General features: G+C 41.3%; 1 protein-coding gene across 4 annotated transcripts; it reads right to left on the reverse strand.

Moving 5' to 3' along the window:
• Positions 1-632: 632 nt before the first annotated feature.
• pigx (phosphatidylinositol glycan anchor biosynthesis, class X) lies at positions 633-20393 on the reverse strand. 4 transcript variants are annotated; one of them, XM_060941268.1, is made up of 6 exons: positions 20281-20389; positions 20004-20085; positions 12782-12914; positions 6929-7127; positions 6075-6175; positions 633-940 (listed from the first exon to the last, which is right to left on the reverse strand). In XM_060941268.1, the coding sequence occupies exons 1-6, from the start codon at positions 20342-20344 to the stop codon at positions 806-808; spliced, it is 714 nt and encodes a 237-aa protein (XP_060797251.1). In that variant the 5' UTR covers positions 20345-20389; the 3' UTR covers positions 633-805. The 4 variants fall into 4 exon arrangements, 3 of the variants coding, with proteins under 3 accessions (XP_060797251.1, XP_060797252.1, XP_060797250.1); XM_060941269.1 differs by lacking the exon at positions 633-940 and adding an exon at positions 4889-5616 and having other exon boundaries at positions 20281-20393; XM_060941267.1 differs by lacking the exons at positions 633-940; positions 6075-6175; positions 6929-7127; positions 20004-20085; positions 20281-20389 and adding exons at positions 18570-18792; positions 19156-19850 and having other exon boundaries at positions 12826-12914.
• Positions 20394-20599: the final 206 nt, after the last annotated feature.

The raw sequence follows: 20599 nt of genomic DNA on the forward strand, positions 1-20599 counted from the left end.
CAACCACTTCCGGTATTGAAGAATTCTGGGAAAACATCAATTTTAAAGACCTTCAAAAGTATGAATTAAAGATGGATTATGGATTTAAAATTCGAAAAGAAATAATGCACGATACAAAAGTAAAAATCTATGCTATAACTATTTAATTAAATATAAATATTTAAAAATAGTGTGAAGCATTATTCACCTCTCAGCTTCAACCTTTTCGAATATATAAAAATATTTAAGTATTCACAATTTGATAAAAGTCATGCTCCAGATACTTTGATACTGCTGCTACTACTACGAATAATATTTTTAAAAAATTAATACAATTTCAAACTTGGAGTTCCAAAGTTTTACCTATTAAGATTTACACCAGAGAACATTGATCATTTAATTAATCTACATTCATAAAGTCAGTGAAACTCCTGATACCCAAAAGGGAAGGGGGAACCCCATCCTGTATGTTCAATACGATTAAAAAATAGAAAGAGCTATTATATATTCAGTCTTATTCTGAATCTCTCTCTCTCTCTCTCTCTCACACACACACACACACCTTTTCTTAAATCAAACATTAAAAGGCTTTTGGACACGGACAAACAACATTCTCATCCATTATACATTCAGGTAGGAGATGTACAAAAGCATTAGGCAATGTAAAATTTTAATTAAAAAAACCCCACACAACATATACAGATCAGACAATGACTGCGGTGTAGCGAATACATACTATATATCATTTATGATTAAAACACAGCCTTGTAACTGTACAGCTGGTCATAAGAACATAACCATTTTTCCACTTGGGACCATTACAGTTTCAGAAGATGCCATGTTTCCAGACAGCCCTGAAGAGAAAAGCACTACACAGCAGAGACACCAGTGTTGTTACAACACATACTGGGATGATCAGAGAGGAATCGCCCACTGGCAGCTCAAGACTCACACTTGGCACCTGTGAGAGAGGAATTAGACCGGATGTTATTATCCTCTACTTGACGAAAGGTTATAACTTGTAATTCCTGTAGTTCCTTACTGGGGAACTTTGGATGGTCTCCTCAACCCCAAGCTCAGTAACTGATGTCCAAGCATTAACAGTAAACCAAAGTAGTACTGTTTACCTTTAAATCAGTCATGCTGTAATTAATATTATACACACACACACACACACACACACACAACCCCGATTCCAAAAAAGTTGGGACAAAGTACAAATTGTAAATAAAAACGGAATGCAATAATTTACAAATCTCAAAAACTGATATTGTATTCACAATAGAACATAGACAACATATCAAATGTCAAAAGTGAGACATTTTGAAATTTCATGCCAAATATTGCCTCATTAGAAATTTCATGACAGCAACACATCTCAAAAAAGTTGGGACAGGGGCAATAAGAGGCTGGAAAAGTTAAAGGTACAAAAAAGGAACAGCTGGAGGACCAAATTGCAACTCATTAGGTCAATTGGCAATAGGTCATTAACATGACTGGGTATAAAAAGAGCATCTTGGAGTGGCAGCGGCTCTCAGAAGTAAAGATGGGAAGAGGATCACCAATCCCCCCAATTCTGCACCGACAAATAGTGGAGCAATATCAGAAAAAAAAAAAAGTGTTCGACAGTGTAAAATTGCAGAGTTTGAACATATCATCATCTACAGTGCATAATATCATCAAAAGATTCAGAGAATCTGGAAGAATCTCTGTGCGTAAGGGTCAAGGCCGGAAAACCATACTGGGTGCCCGTGATCTTCGGGCCCTTAGACGGCACTGCATCACATACAGGCATGCTTCTGTATTGGAAATCACAAAATGGGCTCAGGAATATTTCCAGAGAACATTATCTGTGAACACAATTCACCGTGCCATCCGCCGTTGCCAGCTAAAACTCTATAGTTCAAAGAAGAAGCCATATCTAAACATGATCCAGAAGTGCAGACGTCTTCTCTGGGCCAAGGCTCATTTAAAATGGACTGTGGCAAAGTGGAAAACTGTTCTGTGGTCAGACGAATCAAAATTTGAAGTTCTTTATGGAAATCAGGGACACTGTCATTCGGACTAAAGAGGAGAAGGACGACCCAAGTTGTTATCAGTGCTCAGTTCAGAAGCCTGCATCTCTGATGGTATGGGGTTGCATTAGTGAGTGTGGCATGGGCAGCTTACACATCTGGAAAGACACCATCAATGCTGAAAGGTATATCCAGGTTCTACAGCAACATATGCTCCCATCCAGATGACGTCTCTTTCAGGGAAGACCTTGCATTTTCCAACATGACAATGCCAAACCACATACTGCATCAATTACAGCATCATGGCTGTGTAGAAGAAGGGTCCGGGTACTGAACTGGCCAGCCTGCAGTCCAGATCTTTCACCCATAGAAAACATTTGGCGCATCATAAAATGGAAGATATGACAAAAAAGACCCAAGACCGTTGAGCAACTAGAATCCTACATTAGACAAGAATGGGTTAACATTCCTATCCCTAAACTTGAGCAACTTGTCTCCTCAGTCCCCAGACGTTTACAGACTGTTGTAAAGAGAAAAGGGGATGTCTCACAGTGGTAAACATGGCCTTGTCCCAACTTTTTTGAGATGTGTTGTCATGAAGTTTAAAAATCACCTAATTTTTCTCTTTAAATTATACATTTTCTCAGTTTAAACATTTGATATGTCATCTATGTTCTATTCTGAATAAAATATGGAATTTTGAAACTTCATCATTGCATTCCATTTTTATTTACAATTTGTACTTTGTCCCAACTTTTTTGGAATCGGGGTTTTTTTTATATATAAAATCACACACACACAAAGTATTTAAGTATTTGCTTTAGATCAATCAACATACTGATGTATTTACTTGTTAAACCCAGAACACTGACTAAACCGTTCACCATTTTGAGGAGGAAAATATACATCACTCATCACAGTTAACTAGCAAGATTATTGCTCACAAAAGATGAACATAGAGGCATCCCCGTTTATCCCCACATAGTAGCTTGAACTCGAGGTTAAAAGTGATGTCATTCTGAGCTCCGAATTCCCACTTCTGAGGCAAGTCAAACACAGCATGAGACTCCCTTTATTCTTAAAAAGGTATAGTTAATGATTTTAAATGGTGTTGGCTTAAGCTAGTGTTTTTTCTAAAGCTACACCATCACAAAAAATATGCATACTGACAGGGCTACATGTGAATACTGATGGAAGAGGTGGGAAATTTTGTATTTATGGACAACATGACTGATATCAGACTCCTGGTGCCGCCTTGTCCTGATTGGTTGGATGTTGGTGGTCCACACGGTTTGTTTTTTCTTCCATTTAGGGCACTTTCACACCTATTGTCAATTTGTCCAAAGCAGAGTGAAATGGATACTTTTGGGTCATTTGCTATTTGGCTTGGTTTAACAATGCACATTTTAATAATGAACCAAAAAGAGAGAGAAAAAAAAAAAAAAAAAAGTTATGAGGGGAGTGTATGGTTGGAAACTCATTTCATTCATTGCTCAGAAATACTGGTACACCCAAAAAAAAAAAAAAAAATGAGGGGGGGGGGGGGGGGGGGGGTCCCTTGGCCAAGTGCATACGGAGAAATCACACAAATGAGCAAAGTACAGAAAAACAGTGAGCACTCAATAAAAACATGACTATAATTTTATAAAATAACTAGTTTAAAACGTGTGTACACTGGTTCAAATGTATCTTCACAAACCTAAATTACACAATGCTTGGTTCACTTCCTGTAGTCAAGTTGATTCAGAGTCAAATCACTTTCTCACTGCAACCAAACGGTGATGGAGTTTAATTGGAAGTGAACTGAGACCAGCTCACTCAGACACTCAAACTGCTCGTTTTGGCGTTTTCTTGCATGCTTCTCCGTGCCCTTCCAATAATCATAACATCTTTTGCATTAAACAGATCCAATTCACAACATACTTAAATCAATGTATCCCCAATTTTAACAGATCTTACATACAGTAGCAGTCAAAAGTTTGGACACACCTATTCATTTATAGGTTTTTCTGTATTTTGACTTTTTTTTTTTTTTACATTGTAGAACAGTACTGAAGATATCAAAACTATGAAAAACAGCGGCGACTGCCGCCCCCCCCCAAAAAAAAAAAATTATGCCACCCCCAAGTTACGATGGGAGTCCTTTGACTACTCACAAGGAAGAATAGGAAAGAGTAGTGTGAATAAACAGCCTGCTGCGTGCCTTTGTTTTCCCTTATTAAATCCCGCTGCGTCCCTTCATCCCGACACCCTGGTGGCATCCCTTTGTACTGTAGGTTGGTAGCACCCATTCGCACCAAAACCGATGCAGCTAAATTAGCCTGGCCCGGACATCACTGATTGCCTCCTCATTCCGGGATTTTCCTTATTTGGCTTACGCAGAACTTCAAAACCCATCACTTTTAGTAGACAAGCTAATTTATGAATATTCTGTGAACTAATTAACCCGTTGCTGTGGCACCTTCTAGACATGTCTGGTCTCCTTGGGTACTCGTGCCAAAGTGGGAACCCTGTGACAGCAAGGCTACGACAGTGTCGCTGCATTTATATCTGACTGACAACTCACATCCTGTCCGGATGGCTAGATAGCGTTCACGACGCGTACAAGCAGTTTTGGGTGCCCAAAAACTTGATACTGCTCTAGATCTACATTAATTCACTTGCTGCCTTGACCACTCACTGAAAATCAGTATGAAGAGGAGTTTCAGACAAATACCCATTGCAAATTTTTTGGGCTCAAAGGCACCCAAGTTGCTTGACAATAACGAGGTAAGTTTTTAGTACAAATTTTTTTTTTTTTTTAAACATCCCAAGTCAAATTTCGCAAACCAAGAAATGAATGACTGTTCACTCGCACTGAAGACTAAAAGAAAGACAGCTATTCATGCTCTTGCTTTATTTCAGTTATTCTATTTTTTTATTTATTGCATTGCCTGTTTGCACCATGGGTCAGAGAGAACTGAAATTTCATCTGTGCTGTATGTTGAGCATGTATAGCATATTTGACAAAGTTGACTTGACTTGCTTTATACCACATAGCTGAGCAGATATATAAACTTATTAGCTCTTTAATTCAACAAGGATATGGATTGTATGTATATACACACACGCACACAAAGGGAATGTAGTTTTTCCAATTTACCGATACAGCCCCAAATGTCATTCAGACATGCTTCAATATCACACAGTTTTGATTTGAAAAAAAATACGCAACAAGCAGAAATTCATTCACATCCGATCTGGGGTCACAATCGGTCATTACCAGTCAGTTGGATTTCCCGGGAGTGGACAGCAGTCCTTGAAGGATCAGGAATATTACTTTCATGGGCTTATTCCTCGGTCAAAACAGGATTGCCGAGAGATCTGATCAGTTTTTAGGCATCATTGGCTTGTTTCATATTAAAAAAAAAAAAAAATACATGGACGAAATGTACTCTAATAGAGACATTAAATTTAGCATTACTCCACCAAAATCTCCCTCTCAAAATGCAGGAAATAGCATTTTAGAGGGTTAAAAATTCCAAAATTTCCTGGGGGTGCATACCCCCGGACCCCCCCAGTTTGGCGTGCCTTCAGCGGGCCACACATCGCTCTCCCCATCCAAAACTTCCTGCCGCCGCCTCTGAATAACATGGAACATATGAAATGTGGTAAATAGTGTTAAAAATATTTTAGATTCTTCAAAAGTAGCCAGCGTTTACCTTGACACTTTGCACACTATTAGCATTATCTTAACCAGCTTCATGAGGGAGTCACCTGGAATACTTTTTAATTAACAGGTGTGTCTCATATCAAAAGTTAATGTACTTTCTTGCCTTCTTAATGCATTTGAGAACAAACAGTAAATAATAATACATTAAATAGCCCTATTCCACAACTAGTAATCCATATGTCAAGAACCGTTCAAGTAAGTAAAGAGAAACGACATCCATCATTACTTTACGACATGAAGTGAATTAGAAAAAGTGTGTCCAAACTTTTGACTGGTACTGTACATCAGATAATTCATGTGCATCATGTCTCGGAAAGAAAAACATACAGCTAAAGATCAGTGTCATTTCCTCAAGAACTCTCGATTACCTGTAATCCATGGATCTCCAGCCATGAGCACAAACTCTGGTTCTGAATTGTGCAAGGAGCGTCAACCACCCTGTGTGGTAATCCAGGGTCCACAGTGTCACCTAGCACAGGAAGGACAGATGTATTATTTGTACTACGGAGGCTATGGCTAAAGGTCCACTGCATGTTGTGTGAATATCTCCCTGCACTCCCTTTTCCAGAGTCTCATCACCTCAGGGACGCCTGTCTACAATACAGGATGTGAATACATCATGAAATCATGGCTTTCAGGTAAATTATCTACTTGTTCGAGTAGGCTCCTCTCATAAACGTAGTTCTTAAAAAGGTATTCCCAGTTAAATATTTTGTGAACTTAAAAAATTCCTTCTTGATTTTTTTCGTCTAGTTATAGCTGCATCCAGCGACATGCATTCCCAATCAAATGTGCTAAAAAATACTCTTCTCTGAATATAGAGATTAAATTATCAAAATTACTTTAAAGAAAGAAGAGGTTGTGACCATAGGCTCCAGCTTGCCTGCAACCCTGTAGAACAGGATAAGCAGCTACAGATAATGGATGGAGGTTGTGACCATTATTAATTTTTCACATCATCCAGATGGATCTATACAGGATGTAGGCAGTAAAATAAGAAAGGATGCAATTGCAGTGGAAAGATGTCTTTTGTCCAATTGATCACCATTTCATGGCAACCCCTTGTGATTTGCAAAAAGGTCAAAACCAGCTCCCACAACCCCTCTCGTATTTTTTCACTACGCCCATTGGAAATGAATGGGAGTGAAATAACGGTTAGCAAACTTGCCTACAGTGGACACGTACCATAAGAATCTCTATAAAGTGTTTCATTTTCACCCACAGTGTTCTGAACGAAGGAGCAGTCTCGGAGGATCGATGATGACCCTTTCCCATCCACCTGAACTGGATGCCTTGTGGTACCGGCCATGGACAGGAACTATTGCCTGGAGGGGCTCAGGAGGACCAAGAAAGACGAGTGCAGAGAAAGTGGAGGAAACATGGGCCGGGCTCTCAAGATCTAAAGCTGAATCAAGAAGCACCTGTCGCATACAAACATATATTTTAATTATGCATGCAGATTTCCTTTTATCTGCTGATCATACTGTTGGAGAGAATTAAAAATTGGTGCATAGGCAATCCTTAAAACCCAAGAGAATATCTTTTTTAGTCTTGTGGACACAATATGTAGGACTGAATAAAGTGCCAACATTCGCATGTCTACATGTGGGCACTTTCACACCAAAGGTTGCCTTTTTCAAGTTTAGCTTCTAAGGTCATAAAAGTAAACTAAATGTGACATAATGTATCACTTTTGTTCACTGTTTTTGTCTGAGGGTCGGAAAGAAGCTACACAGTCAGTGGTTCTTCCATCCTATCATTATTGTGGAAATATTAGCCATTTTTAACATGTTTTTGACAGAATCTGCAGTCCCAAATTAAATTTTAAAATATTGCATTGAGTATTAAATAGGGCGGCACGGTGGTGTAGTGGTTAGCGCTGTCGCCTCACAGCAAGAAGGTCCTGGGTTCGAGCCCCGGGGCCGGCGAGGGCCTTTCTGTGTGGAGTTTGCATGTTCTCCCCGTGTCCGCGTGGGTTTCCTCCGGGTGCTCCGGTTTCCCCCACAGTCCAAAGACATGCAGGTTAGGTTAACTGGTGACTCTAAATTGACCGTAGGTGTGAATGTGAGTGTGAATGGTTGTCTGTGGCCCACTTTACACGGGGACGGTCTGAAACAAAAACGCAAAAGTCCGTTTTTGTTCTCACTTTTTTCCGCGTCTACACGACCGTTTTCAAGGAGGAAATCTGCGTCTATACGGTGACGCATAAATGTGTGGAATTCAATTGGATGTTGTAATAGAGTGTGCCGAGCGGATGGAGTAGTCAGTCAGAATGATGTGCAAAACAAGGAAAATTCTTGTACAAAAATAGTTTTCTTTTTATTCTTAAGCCGGCAGTTAACACAAACAGGACAAACAAACAAACAAAAAAAACACTGATGACAAAACCAAAAAAAAAAAATTCTGGGACAAAATGCCCACGCAAGCGAGGCTACTCTGGCATTACTCACACAGAGCTCAAGTCATGCGTCCTCTCCCTGCAGAGGCCGTCTCCTGAATGAACAGTGCAGCGCATATTTAAAAGACTACGGCACAGTCTTAACACAATTAAAATCAATCAACACATCTAGACAGATTTTAACAGTTCTAAACATTTTCACTGCATGCATTACACTCCTACAACAATGTGCAGACCTTAAATATTACAACAAACACTTACGTAAGATTTTTAGACCATTTCTCTCCGCTCTAATGAGCTGCTTTCCCACGCATCACGGAAGAAACCTTGAAAAGCGCTTTCAGACCTGCACTCTGGTTTGGTCCCGCACCCGGAAGACTACAGCAGGTAAATGGCTACAAACATTTCTGGCTGATGTTAGATAAACTCTAGCAGAAAAGGATTCAGATGTTAAACATGCGCACTTAATGAATCTTTACACGCTATTGTTTATAGTGAAAACTAATAAATGCTTGCGCTGTTTAAACCTGTGTCGCATCTTTTACTATGAACACATGTACCAAACATTTCAGGTTTACATATCTAAAAGTTGTAACAAATGTACCCGTAACAAAACATACTTGTAAAGCCCCCATTACCAAACCCACAGACATACAACACAGATTGTATTTGGAATGTCTTTGAAACTGTGGTTTAGTCCATTGCACTTGACCATTGAAACATGACCAGCGGGAGGAACCGCTGTTTAGTGACAGACGCATTGCGCTCTGTCACAGATGTGCATGCCAGGCGGTGCTGTGAAAGACCTCCGCTATGTCTGCACGCATGCGCAACATCTTCCGTCTTGTCTGATCTGCACATCTGCGCCGCGAAAACTTTGACTACTCTGGCTATGCTAAGTAAGAAAGTAAGTAAAAAAGTAAGAGCATACTATACCCGCCTCTGTTCATTAACGGTATATGTGCAGATTCGGTATAGATGTTCGAAGGACTCCTGGACGTTTATTAAAGCTGCCAGAGCAGCTTGACGGTCCGTTGGATCGATGTAATCAGACATGCTCTTACTTTTTTACTTACTTTCTTACTTCCCCGGCTGGCATGTACAGTATATGGCATATGTATGACGTAAACGCGTACCCGACGTGAGCAGATCCGAGCAGAGTTTCGCGTATTGGGTAGTTTAGACGGATATGCAACGGGGGCTGTTTTTAACTTATCCACTTTGGAAGGCGTTTTCAATTTTTTCTGTTTTTCAGCCTCGGAAACGCCGTCCCCGTGTAAACGAAAGGCACTTCCGATAAAATATTTAGTCGTTTTTACCCGACAGCGTCCTCGTGTAAACGGGCCCTGTGTCTCTGTGTCAGCCCTGTGATGACCTGGCGACTTGTCCAGGGTGTACCCCGCCTTTCGCCCGTAGTCAGCTGGGATAGACTCCAGCTTGCCTGCGACCCTGTAGAAGGATAAAGCGGCTAGAGATAATGAGATGAGATGAGATGAGTATTAAATAATTTCTGTCCCATGCATGGCTGAGCATGCTGCTTCCTTATATAGGGAGTGAGTCAAGAAATGTCCATTCCAAATTTCATGAAAATCGGTAAATTCGTTTGGCCGCTATGGTGATTTAACTGAATCATGGCATTCCGTGTTAAAACATTTAGTGATTGTCCTTTCCTGAACAACATGAGTAACTGATAATGTGTTGTGCATTATCAGTCTAGAATAACATTTAAGAAATTGTTTTTCATCACTGTTTTCACCTCATTTTCAATTTGAACTGTTATTAAGCAGGTAGTGAGTTTTTCAGCTATTCGAAATCCTGATGTAGAATCTGCGTTAAAAATCTGTCCTCTCCAGAACTTAGGATAATCTGTAAAACTTACCTCAGTTTTATGGAGAAATATTCTTACTGGATTAATTAGGGCCCAACAATATAAAACCAATGAGAAACTATCGCATTCAAATGCATGGTTGAGATACATACATAAAAATGTTGTTAAAGGGGATGTCCTCTCCAGAACAGGATATTTAATATCATAATAGGCATATTTTGTACTGCGTTACACAATGCACTTCATGCACCAAACAACTCAGGCAGCAAACCTGGCCCTGCAAAAAAGTGCTTTATGGGTTCATTCTAAGGTCATTGGGTGCATTGGTACAGTTTAAGTGTAAACAGTAAACAGGTAGAAGACCAAAATTGATACATTGTATCATTTTCTTGTTTTGAATGATTTGATTGGTTTAGAATTATAGAGAGAATGCCCAGTTCACATTTCCAGGTCTTTAGAGCTAGCCTGTCATTACCATAGGGCAGGTGCAGCTGTCAAGGTTGTACACAGTCCACTATTCAGGAGAGGACATAATTTAACGTGGTAAGTTAATGTGCATTTTTCACCATATTTGATGTTCTGTCCCATACTTAATTGTGCTCATGTTATACTTAAATGTCTATGGTCATGATGGTGTATTTTAGGTCTGTTTCTGTTTTCTATGTACTAGTATAACCTTCTTTGGGCGGGATGGGATGGGGGCAATGTTTTTCCTAAATGACAAAATCCCCGTCTATTTTCAGCCCCTCATTCTAGGCCTAACCCCCAACCCTAACCCAGTAGGCCTAATATTGCTAGCTCCAGATACCTTCAGAGACTGTAATCCCCTCTTCAGGAGGGTATCTAGTGAGAATCTGTACATTTAATTTTCAGGCCTTAACCTGTGGATTCCGAGGTTGTACCACAAGTGAATTATCATTACGTAGCAATCATCCAGAGTGTAGGGATAAATAGACAGTATGATGTAGTTTATCTGAAATCTAGGGGCAAACCATACTTCATTGTGGATGAAAAGGACACAGGTACAATTGGCATAGAATGTATTGTAACCAAACTTGGACAGCCTTCAGTTAATAAGCGGGATCAATACTACTTCAAGTTACCAGAAAATGTCAACTTGGAATAGTTTTATCATGCATTTGTTTCCACATGCCTACTAGTACTACTAGTACATTCATGTGTAAATGATCTGTTTGAATGTAGTCATTGGTAGGACCAATGTATTGTTGTTGTTTCATAGTTTTACTGTTAGCATTTTGGTTCTTGTTTAGCCATGTTAAGTGAAAGTTGATGTTGATAATGTCGGTCCAATGCTAAAGAGGCATAGCGTGTATGAAATGAATAGATTTTGTAGACAACCAGGACTTTCAGATCAGACATTCTGCGTTCATGGGAATTTCATGTTCAATTATGGCCATTGGAAAATAAGTAGGCATAGTTTTGGTGTTGTTGTGTTTCACTGTTATGTGTTGTTCATTGTTATTTGATAAAAAGTTAAGTTTTTGTAGCATTAGGCCTTCTTGACAGGTTTTTCTATTGATGTGTAGGAAAGCGAGAATAGACAGATGAGGAACTTCTGAGATTGAACTAGGTGGCAATTTGAGAAAGAACTTTCACCTCAAAAGGTACCATCTGGGGACTAGTACTAGTACAAACAAAGACCTGTCGGTCAGACAAGTCAAATAATTTGGATGTAAATGTGCCCAGGTTACAATATTGGTTAATTTTCTGAGAAAATTAAGCGTTAAAGAAAAATGTCCTCTCCTGAACAAATGCCCAAGACTCCCAACACTATTAATTCTCTCACTGACTAGATGTTAAATGTTTGCTCTCATCAAATGCATAGTTTAACATATGAAATTTGTGGCTCCAAGTGTTTTGGATGTAAATTGCTAACTTATATGTTAAGTACTTTTAGGATAATAAGGATAAATAAACCTTCATTATTGTAAAGGTCCAAGAAATATAATGGTCCAAGAAACTGTGCAAAAGGTTCTTTTTTCAATCAGAAAACATATTCAAAATTGTTGCCATAGTTTTCCTGAGTAATTTTTCATTTGAAAAGTGATGTTAAACATTCTGTCCTCTCCTGAACAGAAATATGGATTTTGTGACCTGATTTGATTTGCGCGGTGACCGGAAAGTAGATACAGTATGAAGTTGAAATTTTCTAGTCACCTACCAGATTGGTGTATCTTTCTAAAAAGGCATTTTAGCTTATTTCCTGGACCTATTTCTCATTTCTAGCTCTATTGATATGTGAAGTGACTCCTAAAATAGACTGAAAAAATTCACCAAAAACTAGATTTTCCAAAATATGTCCACCATTGATGGATATTTTGGTGTCTCTTTGTTCCATTAAGATCTCTGCAATAATTAGGTGGAATGTAGGGGACCCAATCCACCAATTAGGCTTAAATCTGAATGATAATGTAAAAAAATCCAAATTTGTGAATTTTACCTTCCTGCTATGTTAAAACTAATAAATTTTGGAATTTGAAATGACTTGTAGCCTTGATACTTGAGGTACATGTTACCCAATATGTATTCTATGGAATTCAGGATGGATTTTTGCATTACATTGAAGTTCATTTTCAACTGTTTTTGGGAATTTTAAGGCAACCTTTGGTGTGAAAGTGCCCATGTATATGCCAGAATCCTCATTTGAGGTGAAGCTAATATTGGTTAAAGCTTACAGAAGCTTCACCTTTATCAAATCACATTCTGTAACAGAATTTAAGAAAAACTAAAATAAATTAAAAAAAAAAAAAACATGACTGACAGGAAGTTCATAAACGTTGGATTAATTGCCTCTGCACTGACAAATTAAAATAAATAAATACCATCACCTGTAATCCCATTTCCTCCCTCAGATCTGCAAGCTGATATTGATCCATGTAAACACCATTGGGCAATGTGTGAAGAAGTAGAGCCTTGAAAAGATGTGACGTAGGCTCATGTCGAACCTCATAAACAAGGTCCCTAGAGAGAGCGAGAGAGAAAGCAAAGTAATACTGAAGAAACTCAATTTCCACAGGAATCAATTAAATATGCTTATCTACACAACAACGACATAGCTAATTATGAGATCAGTACTCTCACAATACATTTTTCTGAGATCATATGTATCGTCAGTACTGTTAGAATATCAACCACCAACCCTACACTGACTAACTAACAACGAGCTGACTGGATACTTACCGCAAGTGCTTTTCATTTTCCCCACAGTTCTCTGTTAAATAATTTGCATTAAATTATGTAGCGTTTGTCTGTGAAGTCATTTTCACAACAGATGGTGCAATAAATTTTGACACTGCAAACATTAGAGCTGGGAGGTCGATGCAGCGATAGCACTGTTGTCTCACGTCTCCATGGCCCCATTAGAGCATGCCTTTGTCTGTGTGAAGTTTCACGTCATTGTGGGTTTCCTGCAGCACAAACTGCTGAAAAAGTTAATGCTGTCACCTTTCTGTTTTAGCCAGCATTAACTTTTTCAGCAGTTTGTGCTGCAGTAACTTCTGTGGGATTGGACCATATAATAATAAAGTTAAATTTATATAGTACCTTTCTCATACCCAAGGTCACTTTACAATTATATAGGCTAGCCTTCATGCCCCATGCAAATCAATGAGCTTTGGCCACCCATAACCCTGCCGCCAGTTCAACAGTTGTCCTACCTTGGACCACTTTTGGTAGGTTCTAACCACTGCATACCAGGAACACCCCACAAGATGTGCCATTTTGAGATGCTCAGACCCAGTCATCTAGCCATCACAGTTTAGCCCTCGTCAAAGTCGCTCAGATCTTTACGCTTTCCCATTTTTCCTGCTTCCAACACATCAACCTTGAGAGAACTGACTGTTCTCCTGCTGCCTAATATCACACCCCTTGACAGATGCCATTGCAATAAATATGGGTAAAGTGAATAACATTTTGGTTGTCAGTGGTTTTAATGTTATGGTCACAGTGGCACTTGAAAGTTTGTGAACCTTTTAGAATTTTCTAGATTTCTACATAAATATGACCCAAAACAACAGATTTTCACACAAGTCCTAAAAGTAGATAAAGAGAACCCAGTTAAACAAATTAGACAAAAATATTATACTTGGTCATTTATTTATTGAGGAAAATGATCCAATATTACATATCTGTGAGTGGCAAAAAGTATGTGAACCTCTAGGATTAGCAGTTAATTTGAAGGTGAAATTAGAGTCAGGTGTTTTCAATCAATGGGATGACAATGACGTGAGTGGGCACCCTGTTTTATTTAAAGAATAGGGATCTATCAACGTCTGATCTTCACAACACATGTTTGTGGAAGTGTATCATGGCACAAACAAAGGAGATTTCTGAGGACCTCAGGAGAAGCATTGTTGATGCTCATCAGGCTGCAAAAGGTTACAAAACCACCTCGAAAGAGTTTGGACTCCACCAATCCACAGTCAGACAGATTGTGTACAAATGGAGGAAATTCAAGACCATCGTTACCTCCCCAGGAGTGGTCGACCAACAAAGATCACTCCAAGAGCAAGGCATGTAATAGCCGGGGAGGTCACAAAAGACCCCAGGGTAACTTCTAAGCAACTGAAGGCTTCTCTCACATTGGCTAACGTTCATGAGTCCACCATCAGCAGAACACTGAATAACAATGGTGTGCATGGCAGGGTTGCAAGGAGAAAGCCACTGCTTCCAAAAAGAACATTGCTGCTCGTCTGCAGTTTGCTAAAGCTCACGGAGACAAGCCAGAAGGCTACTGGAAAAATGTTTTGTGGACGGATGAGACCAAAATAGAACTTTTTGGTTGAAATGAGAAGCGTTATGTTTGGAGAAAGGAAAATACTGCATTCCAGCATAAGAACCTTATCCCACCTGTGAAAACATGGTGGTGGTGGTAGTATCATGGTTTAGGCCTGTTTCGCTGCATCTGGGCCAGGACGGCTTGCCATCATTGATGGAATAATGAATTCTGAATTACACCAGTGAATTCTAAAGGAAAATGTCAGGACATCTGTCCATGAACTGAATCTCAAGAGAAGGTGGGTCATGCAGCAAGACAACGACCCTAAGCACACAAGTCTCATCTCATCATATCACCTCTAGCTGCTTTATCCTGTTCTACAAGGTCGCAGGCAAGCTGGAGCCTATCCCAGCTGACTACGGCCGAAAGGCAGGGCACACTCTGGACAAATCGCCAGGTAGCACACAAGTCGTTCTACCAAATAAAAAAAAGTTAATATTTTGGAATGGCCAAGTCAAAGTCCTGACCTTAATCCAATCGAAATGTTATGGAAGGACCTGAAGCGAGCAGTTCATGCGAGGAAACCCACCAACATCCCAGAGTTGAAGCTGTTCTGTACAGAGGAACGGGCTAAAATTCCTCCAAGCCGGTGTGCAGGACTGATCAACAGTTACCAGAAACATTTAGTTGCAGTTATTGCTGCACAAGGGGGTCACACCAGATACTGAAAGCAAGGGTTCACATACTTTTGCCATTCACAGATATGTAATATTGGATCATTTTCCTCAATAAATAAATGACCAAGTATAATATTTTTGTCTCATTTGTTTAACTGGGTTCTCTTTATCTACTTTTAGGACTTGTGTGAAAATCTGATGCTTTAGGTCATATTTATGCAGAAATATAGAAAATTCTAAAGGGTTCACAAACTTTCAAGCACCACTATAATTGATGTGTATATTGCGTTTACTTATGCCGGTGTCCTGCTTGCATGTTTCAGTGTTTTGATCGTTTTAAAACAAAAGTTGGGGGGGGGGGGGGGGGGGGGAACTTAAAATTGTTTATGCTCCAGCTATAATGGACACTGAACATAACGGAGCTCTTCAAACTATGATCCAAATTTAAAGCTTCCTTGTTTCCCAGCGGTAGAAGCTCAGTTGAACAGTAACAGAGTAAAAGCTGTAATATTTCCAACAACTGTAATGACATATCTGTGAAGAATCTCAGTCATCCAGGTACATAGTAATCTGTGGTTGGTAGAAGAGAGCAACTGGACTTGCTTGAAGATTCTTGAAAACGTTTCACCTCTCATCCGAAAGGCTTCCTCAGTTCTGTCTGCCTAATAGGGAGTATCAGGTATTTATCATCTCATGGATCATCATAGAATCCGAATCAGAATTCTGATGGCTGCATTGTAGGTGGCTGATAAAAGATGTCATAGACACCCACCTCTGTTCAGTGATGGTCGTTCCAGGTTGACAAAAATGAACGATCCTCTCTGGCTAAGACGTCTGCCAGTTTTCTGGCATCGTTTCGCCTCTCATCAGCTTTTCGGATGAGAGGCGAAACGTTTTCAAGAATCTTCAAGCAAGTCCAGTTGCTCTCTTCTACCAGCCACAGATTACTATGTACCTGGATGACTGAGATTCTTCACAGATATGTTTCTACGCACTTTGGGATGAGATCCCTTCGACTGGTGCGGGAGTATGAGAGGACTTCCAGAAAACTGGCAGACATCTTAGCCAGAGAGGATCGTTCATTTTTGTCAATCTGGAACGACCATCACTGAACAGAGGTGGGTGTCTATGACATCTTATCAGCCACCTACAATGCAGCCATCAGCATTCTGATTCGGATTCTATGATGTCTGTGAAGATTCTCAAATCATCCAGGCCATAGTAAACTGTGGGTGGTAGAAATGGGCAACTGGACTTGCTTGAAGATGCTTGAAAATGTTTCACCTCTCGTCCAAAAGGCTTCCTCAGTTCTGTCTGACTAATAGGGAGTATCAGATATTTATCCTCTCCTGGATCAGAATCAGAATTCTGATGACCAGCTCATCTAAGGTGTCATTGAGGCATCATGTTGGTGTGCCTAACGGGCAATCCTTTGATCACCCTAATGACTTGCCGTTCACACCCAGCCTCCAGTGACCCACACCAACATGATGCCTCAATGACACCTTAGATGAGCTGGTCATCAGATTGAAGAAACACAGGACAAGTTGGAATTATCCTTTATGTACACAGTGTGTACTAAGACTTGCCAACGGAAATGACACAGGAGTTATCAAGTGGGCACCCCCTTCATCAGCGTTTCGTTGATTTAAGCCCACGACGCCTCCAGAAGGCTCAACGGTAACCCCAGGCATCCCTGAAGTACCCCCCTCTGTGTCATCCCTGGCTGCCACTTGATGCCCAACAGGTGTCCTTGCGCTTCAGCCAAAGCCAGTGGCTACTAACTTCAGCTGCTCCTGACAGCGCTTTGATGGCATGACGTAGGGCGTGGCCTCTTACTCCCATGTCCTTGAGCAGCCTGGTGGTCACAAAGGCCACAAAGCCTCTGCATCCCATCTCCACAGGGCACACCTCCGTCCTCCAGCCATGCTGCTGTGCCTCCGCAGCAAGGTCAGCACATCGTAGGTGTTTCCTTTCATATGCCTCTTCTACGGACTCCTCCCAGGGCACAGGGAGTTCAATGATCTAGACCAGGGGTGTCAAACCTGATCCATAAAGGGCCGTGTGGCTGCAGGCTTTCATTCCAGCCATGCAGCAGCACCCTGATTTGGCTTATTCAATCAACTGACACACCCACCCTTTAATCAAGGGTGGGTGTGGCTGCAAGTATTTGACTGTGTGAAGACAGTTCAGTTGATTGAATGAGCCAAGTCAGGTGTGCTGCTGCATGGCTGGAATGAAAACCTGCAGCCACACGGCCCTTTATGGATCAGGTTTGACACCCCTGATCTAGACCTTCTTAGCAGATGGTGACCAAAATACCAAGTCAGGCCTAAGAGTAGTGGCAGCGATCTCAGGAGGAAAGGCAAGGCGTTGACCAACATCTGCCAGCATTTTCCAGTCACAGGCTATGCGTAACTGGCAATGCTCTGCAGTTGCAGGTGCGCTGTAATTTTCCTTTGCCCCCTCTCGCACAAATGCAACGGCTGGCAGGGAGTTGGATCCTACAGATGTTGCTGAGTTGGCTGTTGTTCGTCTGTGCTCCAAAGTGGCAGCAAGGTTCTTCAACACCTGGTTGTGACGCCAAGTATAACGCCCCTGGGCAAGACTCACTTTACAACCAGTGAGAATATGCCTAAGGGATGCCGGCTTGGAGCAGAGTACACAGGCTGGATCTTCTCCTCGCCACTGCTGGAGATTTATGGGTGTGGGGAGAACATCGTAGGTTGCCCTGATGATGAAGCTGATTTGCTTTGACTCCATACTCCATAGGTCTTTCCAGCTCAACTTCCTTCCCTCCACATGCACCTAGAGAGAATCGGATTTCTGCCGTTGCTCGACTGAAATCGAAGTTCAAAATGCCATGTATACACCTTAATTCGGCTGAAATTGAACCGAACTTGATTTCTCGGAATCGAGCTACACGACCTAGTTTATGCGATTTCTGCCGAGCTACTTTGTGCATGTATACCCTATCGAGCTAGTTGTCGAGCTACTTCTGGAAGTGACGAGTGACGAGACCACAAGCGGGAAACACAACAGCCTCGGTCGGCATGACAACAGTAGTAGCGAGCAGCAGAAGAGGTCAGGAGGAACAAACGAAGAAGAGAAAATGGCGATGTAGAGCTCTCTGAAGTGTGGGTGGAGCACAGAGGACGGCAGGACAAAGCTTCTGGTACTAATAGGCTTTTTATTGTCAGACTTTTTAGTTTAACAGCCTACTTTTATTCTTGAGAGAAGCGTGTGCTGTGTTCTAGTCCCGGGATGAGCTCTCCCCTCTGCCTCCTTAAATAGGGCGCGGTTACTGGGAAGACACACAAACACAGGTTAATTACCGTCAGGTGTACCGTCGTTCTGCCACTCACCTTCCCTGGCTCCGCCCTCCTGTCATAGACCGGCGCTTGACCACGCCCCCACTGCCACAGGCAAGCAGAAACGTGCACTTCTGGAGCAATGAGGAGAAAGAGTTCATGCTCATTCAGCTTAAGGAGTTGAATATATTAAAATTCATGGACGGGAGAAAAACACGCAATGGAGAACACGGAACTGATAACTTTGTTTACACTCTTGAATAGCTCTTCTTCATGATGACAACCGGAAGTGTACCAACACGATGGGGCATGTAGCGCCACCTGTGGCTCGGGTGCACAATGCACCTCACACAATAGCCCGATTTCACTGTGTGCATGTAGGATTGGATTTCTCTGGCACCCTGCTGGGACCTTCAGCTCGATTACTGACAGCAGCTCGATTTGGATGTGCATGTAAACGTAGTGAGTGTCCCACTTAGTCCACTTTCCCTGCTTACCAAGTGCCACCATCTTGGCCCTCCTGATGCCTTCCTCCTGGTTTTTTACCTCATCCATGATCATCCTCCTCCTTTCAGCAGCTGAGGCCTTGCTCCAGGCTGGACGCTGAGCAGTTAAACCCAGACCTCCTCTTCCATGCTGAACATATCCCACGATGTCTGCATGCTTGAGGGCTGCCACTGCCTCCTCAACTGCTTGCACTTGTCTCCATTTACGGCCTGCTATGATGGCTGGGGCATTCTTGCTCACCATTAGGTCTTTGGATTCCGTCAGTGTCACCTGGAGTCTTATCTTGGCACACTTGAATTCCTCCGTAAGACTGGTGAATGGCAGTCTGAGGAGGCAGTCTCCATAGAGGGCGGTGGATGTCAGGCACCGAGGGACTCCCAACCACTTCTTTTCTTTCACATCATGTTGGTGTGGGTCACTGGAGGCTGGGTGTGAATGGCAAGTCATTAGGGTGATCAAAGGATTGCCCGTTAGGCACACCAACATGATGCCTCAATGACACCTTAGATGAGCTGGTCATCAGAATTCTGATTCTGATCCAGGAGAGGATAAATATCTGATACTCCCTATTAGTCAGACAGAACTGAGGAAGCCTTTTGGACGAGAGGTGAAACGTTTTCAAGAATCTTCAAGCAAGTCCAGTTGCCCATTTCTACCACCCACAGCATTCTATGATGATCCATGAGAGGATAAATACCTGATACTCCCTATTAGTCAGACAGAACTGAGGAAGCCTTTCAGATGAGAGGTGAAACGTTTTCAAGAATCTTCAAGCAAGTCCAGTTGCTCTCTTCTACCAACCACAGATTACTGTAATGACAGACTTCACACTGTTTACCTGTGGAAGCCTTGTTTGGTAAGCTTCATCGACATGACCACTGATTCAAGCCAAGAGGCTGCAAACTCACATCCAACACCATCTGAAACAAACCAGGAAAACAATAAACAAATTACATGATCAACAAAGAGAACTCCGGAAGTAAAACAAGCCGATCAGCCTGCTGTTACACGGTGGCGGACAACAAAGCTGGTTTTTGTTTTGTTTTTAAATATTTGTTTTATACTTTTAAAAAATTGCTTTCTATCATAACTTACACCTGCAACAAAGTCGTTACCTTTCTGTGACGCGCCACAAATAATAGCACATAATACAGTTAATGCAAAATGTAAGACTAGCATAGTCGACCCATATCACTGGCACTGGGCGAATCCCTAATTCTTACACCCTCCCTATATAGGCGTACTAAATAGGCTCCCACAATATTTAGTGCATATTTAGGGAAGACACATTTTCGATGCACAAGATATAAATTGCATTCATCGTCTAGTTCACGATCATTTATATTATCTTCTTCCTATTCGTGTTGTTAAACATCTCGTCTATTTTTACACTCCAACTAGTGCACTACATATAAAATAAGACGTGATTTGGGG

Source organism: Neoarius graeffei, chromosome 15, assembly GCF_027579695.1.
Source record: "Neoarius graeffei isolate fNeoGra1 chromosome 15, fNeoGra1.pri, whole genome shotgun sequence".
Classification (NCBI taxonomy): Eukaryota; Metazoa; Chordata; class Actinopteri; order Siluriformes; family Ariidae; genus Neoarius; species Neoarius graeffei.